At 38.5% G+C, this 12,139-nt stretch overlaps 1 protein-coding gene across 1 annotated transcript in view; it reads right to left on the bottom strand.

Moving 5' to 3' along the window:
- LOC121882774 (titin-like) overlaps nt 1-12,139 on the bottom strand; it is a 54,850-nt gene that overhangs the window by 34,007 nt on the left and 8,704 nt on the right. Inside the window, exons 4-8 of the mRNA XM_042391216.1 lie at nt 11,205-11,242; nt 7,612-7,658; nt 6,881-7,164; nt 3,260-3,409; nt 1,284-1,342 (exon numbers count right to left, since the gene is read on the bottom strand). Of these exons, the coding sequence (XP_042247150.1) occupies nt 1,284-1,342; nt 3,260-3,409; nt 6,881-7,164; nt 7,612-7,658; nt 11,205-11,242 (578 nt within the window). The remainder of the gene's footprint in view (nt 1-1,283; nt 1,343-3,259; nt 3,410-6,880; nt 7,165-7,611; nt 7,659-11,204; nt 11,243-12,139) is intronic.

Raw genomic sequence — 12,139 nt, 5'->3', positions numbered from 1 at the left:
ATTTCTCTATAGAATTTAACACTGTGAGAAAAAATGAGAAAGAAAAGCATGCTGAGTTGTAAATTAAAGAGTCTCATAATCAAAAGCTCCGCTAGTCTGCTTCATCAGGACTGTGTGGGTGTGATGTTTAATTTGATTTTGATTTGCTATTTATGGATCTACAAGTCAGATTACATCTGAGGGGTGAAAGTGAGAACAAGATGTTATCCAACAAGATGTTAGAAAACACAGTGAGACACAAAACATGCAACAAAAAATCAAACAATTTAATTTTTTTGTACTGACTAACCCGAACTCATTATTCCACACCAGAATGCCAAGATACAACATCTAAAATCTGAAGTTCTGTAAAACTTCAATAATAACATGTCACCTTGCACCAGAGATACACAAATCCATGTCAAATATGTTCTCTCTTTTTTTGTATGCATGTTTAATTACTTTATATACAGTATATAATTAAAAGAACTAATAAACATGCACAAAAAAAGGAGAAAAAAAGTTAGATGTTGGGAAACCCCCCAAATAATACAAAGTAAATACAGATGAGACAATACAGAAAGTTCATGATCAGATAATGATTAATTAAGTGAGTCATAAGTAGCATTATAGAAAGATAATTACAAACAACTATATATTAGAGCTGACGGGATTAATCGATCAATCCATTAGTCCATCAGAGAAAAATAAATTACTGACAACCACCAGTTTTTCATCAGTTTAACTCCAAAGTTCTAAATTTATCTTGTTTTAGATAAATACTGTGCTTATTTCTTAATCTAAACATCTTCTTTATTATTGGTGATTATACTGTTTTCAGCTGACTAGTTCTGAATAAACAGTAACGCAGCCATCCATACTACTTTTATCTCCTGAAGAGCAGAAGATTGATGTCCCAGAATTTTATTTTATGACCTTTCTCAGGGTTATGTTGTTGTGATAAACGCTAATAAAAGAAACGCTGCCTTCCATGCTACGTCTCCTGAACAGCTGAGGAAGAAATAATCACTGGCTTTCTATTCTGTCTAGTTAGTCACGGCACGAAACATTCGCCTCCAGCGGCATCTGACACAATCCTGATGACAACCAGCCTCTTATCTCTTCAAATGGCTGTCCGTGCCAAACAATCAGCTTATTTAAAAATTTAATGAAATTAACAAGGCTCAGTGGAATGTCTCGCCGCCACTGTGGAGATTTGATTACGCCTTAACCGTGCTCTCCCAGCTCTCATCTGCACACTCAAACCTCTTTTTTTTTTTATAGTCAGATATAATGTTTCTTACCTGATTCCCAGCACATGGATGGCTTTAAATCCTGGAAGTTTGTCAAAAACATGCTGCATCTGTAAAACAAAAAATGACTTTTTAATACCTTTCTCTCAGAGCCTGAAATATCAGTCAAGATGCCTCTCATCATCAGTCTCCCTTTGCAGAGGCCGGTGTAATTAACTCTGAGCCGTCAAACAGAAGCTTGGTAATAAGCTGGCACGGGGCCAATATGTCAGTATAAAAAGGACTGCAGGAATGGGAAACCCTCATTGATATCTATCTTTGGGCGAGTTAAGCGCCTGGACTCTCTTATGACATAATCGTCTTTAAGGGCTCTATCAGGTAACTTCCTGCTGCGAATTGCGTGCAACTCTGAATAATCCCGATGCCTTTTTAAGAGTCTTTCAATGAGGAAGCAACATGGAATCAATTAATATCTCAACATGACTCTCATTGAGGAGCTTGACAAAAGAATTGTGCTTGCAGAAAGGGTGCACTGTGGGTAATCTTCTCCCTTTCTCTGGCCGTGACCTCACAGACCTTTGCTGTAAGCTTCTTTACTGTGAGCCTGAATGAAAGCTGTCAGCACAGAGAGAGGAAACAGTGGCAGGTAGTGACTGACTTGGTGGTAACAGGGAGAAAAGAGGAGATATTTTTCTCAAAGACAGTGTTAAGTGACAGACAGTCGGCGCTCTTTAGGTTTTAGATGGGCAGGAAACTCTCCGGGATGAATCATCAGTACAAAAGATGTGTAAAAAAAGTGTAAAAATATCTGGTTCTTTGATAAAAAAAAAAGTCAAAGGTACAAGCTAAAGATGGGAGATAAATCTTTATGTAAATGTTAAATTATTACAATGTGCATAAAAAGGTTATTTTCAGTGAAGTAACATAAATGATAGCCGGTTGAATTAGGTGTCTTGAGTCACGACAGTCTCATAACTTCTGACTTGAATCGTTTATCTATTCATAACCGCCGGGCAGCCACAGTTTATGGGACTGTCGTGACTACACATGGCTGGGTGGCTTAGGCTACTTCTTGGAACAGGAACAGACTATAAAAATAAATGATCTGAGCCCTGTTGTTTTGTTGTATTATCTCCACAGTAGGTGAAGCCGCGGGAGCTAACTGATCAGTCTGGGGATTTTAATTCATTCAATCTGTCCTTGTCATGTAGCTGGATAGCTAATGCTAGCTAGCCAGCTGTCTGCAGCTCTAAGGCTGATGTCAAGACGCACAAAAACATAGTGGGAGCTCAGCAGGTGAATTAGTGAGCAGACATTCAGTGTCTGACCTCTGTCCTGAAATTGATAAGCAAACTGCTTGTCTAGCTAACTGAAGCATCTGGAACAACCCAGATAGCAAAATTGCTGTGGGCCGGATCTGGGCCACAGCAGTTTTCACTCTCAGCACTTTCATCCGGCCCACATATCGCAAGGAATAATGGGCTCTTGTTTCCCAGATCTGGGCTACAAGCAAGCTGTATGTCAACCAAGAATAAACCAGATAAACCAGAACTGACCCACATCCAGAATACACATACCTGAGAGCACCGCATCTTTACCAAAAAAGGCCCACATTTGATTCGGGATATTTGGGCCATATTAGCTATTTTACATGAGGGCCATTTCAGGCTCACATCCATTTTGTCCGAGCCAGAAGAAGGCCATCAGATCCACAGCTGATTGGGATAACCTGTAGTTTTTAAATATGCATATGTATGACAGCCTTACAAGTAGAAATGTATGTAGTTTGCATTTGAGTCAGAGACACTTAGGTCAAGGAATTGACCCTTTATAGCAAATGGTTATACAATTGAAATGATTGAACATCACTTATCCCATCAGTCATCTCATACAAGTATATATACAGTGGCATTAGAACATGAGTTTATATATGTTACCTTGAAATAAAAAAGATGGACTCTAAACAGGACATGTCCAGACCACAGAACAAAAGCAAAAATAGAAAAACAGGAAGCAGAGAGTCCAACCTGGTCCTGCAGGTGATGAGCCAGGTCGATGTACTGAGGGGAGTCTGGGTCGTCCAGCAGCTCTCTGTAACCCGGGTCCACCAGGTCGATACTGAACTCCACTATCTGCTCCACCGGACTCTCAGGGACCACATTAGGAAGCTCTGAGTCCTTCAGGAAAACAAACAAGAGTCAGTATCAAGGTAACACTGGAAACAACAAGGTAACACTTTTGTACTGCTCACTAGCGCTGTGAACAAGATTTTAAATGAAAATACAGCTGCTGCTTCGTCAGCTTTAGGACAGAGTATCCCAGATTTAAGAAGAGAGTGTTTAAGAGAAACACCTGAACAAAAGAAAAGCTGCTAAATCTCTTCTTCTAAATCCTCAGTGGGATAACAACAAAACTGCATCACAGTCAAAATCTGGTAAGGAGCTGGACAGACAAACGGTCACTACGTTGTCTTTCAAAATGAACATAAATACAGTAAATTCTTCTTGACTTCACTGACAAAGAGCTCCAGAAAAACGGAGGGCAGAAACAGAGAGAAACAGATGTGTTTACAAATTTAACTGCATTATTGTGGACCTATAACAATCAAAAGTTAACAAAATAAAATATGTACTTTTGCTGTTAAATAAAAGCATAAAAGGTCTTTCTTTTTTTCATGTTTTCTGATCAGATGAAGGAAAGCAAAACCCTATTTACAGACATTTGTGGATTACATGCACTGCAACCTCAAAGACAAAGCATGATCTGCTGATTTACTACTCAATGACGTCCTTCACAGAACACAAAAACAGCCTATTTTTGAAATTCAAGTGAAAACAGTGTTTAACACTTTTTGTCTTTATTTGATAGTTTACAAGGGCAAAACAGAAACCTCAGACTGCTCCGTTTGTTGCTGAGCAGGTAGTGTACAGTGGGTTTTTAGAGGTTTTTCTCTGAAAACAGCTGCCTGCTGTGGCTGAAAATGACGCTGTGAGAGCACCAAGAATGAACCAAAACAGTAAAGTTGCAGCCTGACAGCTAAACAATGACCTGCAAACTCGCTATAAAGCTCTGTAAAGCCGAGGGGAGCTGCAGAGTCGCTGATAATTAGGTTCATCACTACGAGCCACGCCCAACACATTACACACTGACAGCTCAGACATTATAAAAATATTGATTATAGTCACTTTAAGTAAATGTACTTTGCACTTCTGACACCAGGACCCACAGCTGCCTGGAGAAGTGCAGCTCTGAAGTAATAAAATGTTCTGAAATGTGTTTTGGGTCCATCACGCAGTACAAAATCATTACTGATAGAAATGTCGGTCAGATTGTGAATTATAACTTCTGACCTACACATTCAACAGTCAGCACTTAGTTTGGCCCAAGAAAGGGGTATGGGGTGAAAAAGAGTAATTACCTGCTTTTATAAAATGAGTGACAACCAAAAGTCAAATTATTCTGGTAATTTCAGAGGACAGTCAGCAATTTATGGCCCGTTTGATAAAATGAAAGCCTGACAGCCGCAGATCTTTAGAGAAATTCAATGTCAAACCTCTGGTAAGGCTTTTTTTTAGCTTCTTTCAAAACTAAAATCAACTCACTGAGTGCAAACTCAATTAATCACTGACAGGAGAAAGCAGAAATTATCTTTGGAAGGACATGATGCACTGCTACAACCATCTGCTGCCGGAACAAACAAACACACAAGGAGTCCGGACTGAACTTTGGAGCAGGAACAGCACCAGCTGGGCGCCCGGTGAACAAGTCCTCGTTACCTGCAGCAGCTAACGAGGACTCACTGTCAGAAAGCTGAACTAGAAAACAAACTGCTGAGGCACCATACTGTGTTCTGAATGTCACATGATTAGTCTCTCAGTTTACTCTTATTACTGAAACTCTGCAACCTTTATGTTGACTTGTACTTGCAAAGTTGGTTTTGCAAACTTACTTTAAGATCCATACTGGTGGTTTTGCATCTTTGAGCTCTTTTAATCTAAATCATATAGGGCTAAAATGGCTGTTATAATGTCCCACAGCCAAGTTGACGTCTTCAAATGTGTTTTGTTTGTCCGACCAACACTCCAAGACACAAAAATATTCAGTTTACCATCATGTATGACAAAGAAAAGCATCAAATTCTAACATTTGAGAAGCTGAAACCAGCAAATGTTTGATATTTTTGCTTTTAAAAAAAGACTAAAACAATCATTTGGTTATCAAAGTACTTGCCAACTAGAAGCTGACTTAGCGATTAATCGACTAATTGTTGCAGCTCTAAAGTCATGTATTGTTAAAATACCTTTTTTAAGTTTAAAAGAGATGCAAGTTCATGAGACTGGAGGATCTGCATTAACGTCACATACGGGGGGACGAATCTGGCTCGTTATTATGCCGCGTTCATGTGAGAGTTACCGCAAACCTGCAAATAGTGTTCACCTCAGCATTCATGTTGTATTTATGACTGGGAAACTGTGACTTTTCTTAAAGCAGCTATAATCAGTATTTGTATATTAATAATGGATCACATGAATACTTTTTTGTAAACAGAGAATTATCACCTGACTATTCAGCTTTATGGAGCTTTGTAGCATCTTTCAGCTTATTGTTTTGGTTTTCTGGCCTGTTTGGTTTGGATGGGCAAACTGCAATATTATTTAGAATATGTAAGGCCATGAGCCACTCAATTAAAAATAAAAGAAATCTGGTATGTGTGTTTAATGATCATCTCAAAAGCAAAAAAAAGAAAAGATGTGTGATCTGATGCAGATAAAACATTTCTAAACATTTAATAATACATTACATACAATACATAGAACATACCATCAAGCAGAGTTTTTGAAAATGGCCACTGGGAGCAACTGCAGATATCAAACAATGATATCAAACAAAAAGAATAATTTATTGTTCATTGTGATTGCCTCCCTATGAAAAGACTCAACTGTCAAGCTGAGTTTAAAGAGTAATAAAATAAACAGAAAGCAGCGGTGGCCTTTAATTCAATCTAAACACTTTAAAAAATGGTTGGCAGTAACTTAAAGAAACTGTATGTAATTTGTAATTACTGGTCTAAAACATGTAAAATCATTAGTGTGTTGTTGTTTTTTTTCAGTAAACAATATTTGATCTGCATGTTTCTGCCTAAATACCAGCAGAGGACAACACGTTTCTGGCCTGAATTTTGTTAGGAACGACAATAATCTGAGAAAATCCAGAAACGGTTAACTGGATGCTCAACAAATATCCTCGATGTGTCTTTGAGGAAGGCACATAATCCACTTAACTGCTCCGGCAGGGCTGCTCCATGACCGACAGTAGAATACCGCAGCCAGGAAAATGATCAGCAGTGATGTAAAGTATAACTTATTTGTCTTTGTTGGACTAAAATATCATTAAATTCCACATATTGCAGGTTGAAAGGAGATGTCAGAGGTACATAGTGCATAAACTGCTCCCTATCACTTAAATAAAATAATTTAACCCCTACTGATGTATAATTTCAGGAGAATCTCAGGAGTACTTGAGTTTGACATTTTCCAGTCCTCAGAGTGGCCGCGCTATCCTCCTGCGTCCTTTAACTTGTTACTGTAACTAAGTGTGTCGACTAGCTAAATATCTAAAATGTAAATGCTTGTTGGTACCTCTTCAACCTCTTCAACTTCTTCAACCTCCTCGACTTCCTCAACCTCTTCAACCTCCTCGACCTCCTCAACCTCTTTGACCTCCTCGACCTCCTCGACCTCCTCAACCTCCTCAACCTCCTCAACCTCCACGGCTGGCTCGACCTCCACGGCTGGCTTGACCTCCACGGCTGGCTCGGTCTGATCGATGGCGGGGGTTGGAGAGGCGCTCACGGGGCTGGGAAGGACGGTGGTGCTGGTGATATTCACTGGGTCTGCTGACGGGGCGGCAACGGTGGTCTGAACCTCCGGACCTGAAGAAACATCAGAGTGACTTTATTCACGGCTTTAATAAACTCTGAGTCAGGTTGTGTGCTCATGTGAACGTCAGCAGAATATGGTCTCCTATCTGTTCAGGATTAATAGAAGCACAAGCATCAAATTTAATAAGAATCACTTCAAAGATAACAAATAAAGTGTTTGTTATGGAAGAACTGATGCATGTAAACAACCTGCAGTTTCACAGTTAGTGCAGTACAAGGAGAAGACTTCTGGATATTGCTCTCATATAGTACATGACATGCAGTTAGTACAAAAATCTATATATATTTTATAGTTCAAAGTACACAAAAAGGATACTACCATACATACTATGCCCTGCAACAGGACATGACACTTCAATATTCAACATTATAATGACATAACACTATTAGTGTAATATAGTACACATATCAGATATTCAGTAATTATAAATTTCCTACCTGCTATCTCAGGGACCTTTTGTTTTGGTGGTGGAGTCAGCACACTTCTGCAGAAGAAAAACAAAGAACATGATATCAGAAATTTGACCTTTATGAAACATAGTCATGTTATTCTGAATGTGAAGCAGGACTCTGTGTTTCAAACAAAGATTTTTGAATGGAAAAAGGGGTAAATACAGAAAAGATTTTCCTTTCCTTCCCCTTTAAAACTCTTTAAATATCTAATATATCTAAATATTATTTTATACATCAATTCTTGCAAATTATATTTAAACTGTGTTTTTTGAATATATTTTTTATGCCTTTATTAAATAGCGACAGTAGAGAGATGACAGGAAACAAGGGGACAGGGGGAACAACAGAGTCGAACTGCCAACATTGGTGGTTATGTGGCGTGCATCTTGACCAGTGGGCTACCAGGGCATGTCTGATAGTAGTTTGTTTCCATTCACCTCATTTTATTTAGCATTTCTAATTTGCACACTGAAACAATTGAGTGGAAATGCCTAAAATTTAAAAAAGATCCCAAAATATCACAATAAGTTTTGACGCTTGGCTGAGGTGAAAAAGTTTGGCGCATCGATAAAATCAAAATATGACCGCTCATCACAGGTCAGAAATAGAGTGAACACAGTCAGACCCATGCTGAGTAGACCTGAGGATAACTAGACCCGATCCAAAGTGTAGTTGACCCCAACAGATCCTAACAGAGACAGAACACCAACATCATAAAGCAGCAATTATATAATTTACAATAATGTCTTCAGAATGAATATAAAGTCATAGAAACTAATTCCGAAAATAATTCAAATGCTTCAAAGACTAATTTATAGAAATAATCATGGCATACCACATAATCAGAGCTTTTAACAGATCCATTTTGCAACAGTAAAGCCTAACTATATTTATTATATTAATAAACAACAAGAAATGTCCACCCTCAGCCTAATATCAATGCTCCAAACCTAGAAGTTCTTTAACTTTTGGAAAGTAAAACCTCCCCCTGAAGCAGGGACGTTTTTAGCACCAGGTACTATCCTACAGGAACTATATCTAGTACCCGGTTCCTCCGGTTGAAACACAGGTTTAGTTCCTGAGTTCTGGGAAAGTTCCTGCAGTGGAATTGCCCTAAAATATATACTAGAGCAACGTCTTTTTTTGGTGCCAGGAACTACTGTATGACTGATAAACAAGATTTAGTCCCTGGTTCCTCTGGTCGAACAGGTATGGTTACTGAGGTCCTGAAGTAGTTCCTGGTCCCCTGGAAAGGTTACTGCAGTGGAAATAGCCTGTTAGACATTTTGCAGAATACTGTGGAAAGTGGAAGTGAGCAGACAGAATTTGTGAGCTTTTTTTTATTACTTATCATAATATATCATAATATAATTCAATATAAAGTTATGGAGTTTAGTTTTTTGGTGAATCATGGATGTCTGCTTCCTCTCAAATTATTTCACTTTCACAAGATGACATCATTTGCATACATTTCAAGCTTATTAATAAACTTAAAAATTAACATTTTAGAAATAAAAAATATGCATTTCTCCTGACAATTAGATGCCACAGATGCTGTTTTAATCAGTTATGTGATTAACTTAATCAGATTATTATTTAAATCAAGACATTTGTCAGTAATCATACTTTGAGTATGAGAACAAAGTCAAAGTGATTTCACAAATGGAAACGTGACTCCAGGGGTGTGAGGATGATTTAGTTTAAATCTGAGGATTTATAGGAACAGAGAAAGACTCAGAGGAATGAACAGGGTCGCATCTTTATTACACGACTCGGCTTTTTACTCTGTAATCACTCCGGTAAAACAAATGAGAAGCTTTTTAATAACCAGGAAATATACAGAACAGTTTCCACGGACTTTGCAGAACCAGTTCAGCTACTCTGGTGTACTACTGATGAACGACCTTCGTCCTCAGTTTTAACTCTTTGACCTCCTTCACTAAAGGACATTTAAACTGTCTCAACCATAAATGAGGAGCTTTACTCACATACATCATCAGGAGGTGAGACGTAAATTAATTACTTGGATTTTTTTAATCTTTTTGTTCACTGATCTATAAATCTACAAAGGACTGTAAGGCAGGTTAATGCAGATTCATGTAACATAATTAAAACATTTATAGCTTTATTAATGACATCATATATGAACATTTTCCAATTTCAAATTAATCTTCTCAGCCCTCACACAGTTGATTAAAACTGTTGATTGATGGTGTTTTAATTCAAATGATAACATTTTGATACATTTGGATGCTTGGCTAGTTATGTAAACTGAAATTTTAAACAAAATCTAGAAAAATGGCAAAAGAAAAGTCACATGCTTCATGTTTAGACTTAAGTATAAAGTCAAGAGGTCGTGATATGTAGCACGACAAGCTAGTGAAGCTATAGACAGAACAGCATTCCCGCACATGCTCAGTGGCGTCTGCCGTACACAGAACTACTCTCCAGAGACTGTAAATGTGATCGCTGTTATCAAGCCGTGTTCAGACAGAGCGTGAAGTGAACTTTCGCCTCATGTTACTCGTGCAAGTTTGACCGCGGGATCATTCGCCCCAAACGGCCAAAATACATTACTGTGCATGAGCTGTAAGCTAGCTAGCAACGGCAGGCACTGACCGTGTTCAGCCTCTGACTGAACTCAGAACTCACCAGGAACTCTGGTTCTTTCTGTTATTTCCCTCCGGTCCCTCTCCTTTTTCCTCTCTCTTTCTTATAAAGAATATTCATAAAGCCCTGGGATATGTGCAAATTTTTCACTCAAGTTGAAAAATTTTCAACTCGCACGTACGTGTCTTTGAATCGCCCGAGGTGAATCGGTGTATACTCGCGTCTTTGCAATGACTTTGTAAGAAAACTTTGCTTCACATTCCGTCTGAACACCATTAATCTTTGTTTCCAAACAAACTAACATGACCAAACTCTTCACAATGAAGGAACATGTCTCCCAGTGCAGCACTGTGACTCACTGATGTGTTTTTACTAGTTTTTGGATAACAACAGAGGTCTACGACACAGGAATAAGACATATCAGGCTTTGGATACACACACAATACTTGTTAGTAGATCAGTTGGTTGGCTCTGCACATGAGATTTGTTGACAATAAGAAAAAATATAGAAAATAGTCTGTCAGTCACCTGTAAAGCACTTTGTTAGCGACATAAAAGCTGCTAATCTAATAAAGTTTCATTGTGGAGCCCTGGTGTGGCTCCACAATGAAACTTTATTGGTGTGGGTGCTGACCATAAGCCACAACAACCTCGGTTTGTGTTGAATGCCATTCCCCATTTCTCTACTGTCGGATCTCTTATAGAAGGCATAAAAAAAGAGAAAAAGTTTGATAATTTGGTTGATATTACTGCTTTTGTTCAATAGAAAAAGGACTGTCAGTTTGTCTGGTCCTGTTAAAATAGCTGTATAACTCTGACTGTGACAACAAACAACAACAACAACCCTCACACCGTCCAAACTTGCAGCTTGGTTTAATGGTCTATGCGTTATTTGCATCATGTCCACATTATCTGTACGCACGTAGTCAGAGACACAGACTGAAAACATGATTATCTGTCACCCCTACCGTGATGGAGGCCTCCCGTCTCTCATCCGGTTCATCCTCTGCAAACAATCAAAAAAAACAAAACCAATAATTTACTGTATGTCAGAAACAAACAAACACTATCACCCTACACATTTCAACACTCAGGCAGTAATTGGCCACATGATTATCTTGTTTGTGATAATGATGCCATGTGTCAGTGACTGCTGCCGCTCTCACCGGAGGTTGTTTGTTTTTTTAGATTGATGACTGACTGAACAACTGATGAATTGATTCATTTAATTTATTTATTTCTTTACACTCATGAATTGAGTTTGTGTAAATGCAATTATGTGAACATTTCCTGTTGTGCGTCGTGGCTTAAAATAGATTTAGCTGCAGCTGTATATGGGTTCTTGAGGGAGTTTTACAACCCTTCAGGCTATGAAACCCATTAAATCTCCACAGTGTCATTTCAGAAAATGAGCGCGAAGGTTAATGAATAAAGAAACATTTCTCCTCTGTGTTTACATGAAGGGTCAGTTCACCCGAGTAGCACTACAAATATGCATATGCATGCAGAATGTTTTGTTTTTGTTCATTAGCGCCGGCAGCAATATCCAGCCCATTCATATTCAGTGTTAAAACAGTCTTCACAGTGTTTTATTCAACAGGAATATGTAGACAGGTTTGATATAATTCTTAAACTGAGAGAAAAAATGTTTGATATGTTGGCATTGAAAGAGGCCATGTGGCTGCTGGCTAGACAGGACAGATGCAGTGTTGATGAATGTGCTGAGAGAAGCACGTTTGCATGTTTACTGATGGATTTACAACACAAGTGCTGGTCAACAACAAACTTAAATTACATTCCCAGTGAAGCATGCGGGTGGTTTAGAGTTTATTGAGTGACTTTTATGCACAAAATCTTCACCTCCCCCCCTCGACCAGGAGCCTAATGTTTATTCATAAACTAC

Source organism: Thunnus maccoyii, chromosome 17, assembly GCF_910596095.1.
Source record: "Thunnus maccoyii chromosome 17, fThuMac1.1, whole genome shotgun sequence".
NCBI classification, from domain to species: domain Eukaryota; kingdom Metazoa; phylum Chordata; class Actinopteri; order Scombriformes; family Scombridae; genus Thunnus; species Thunnus maccoyii.
The sequence above is the reverse complement of the archived record's forward strand: the minus strand, read 5'-3'. Positions and strand labels throughout refer to the sequence as shown.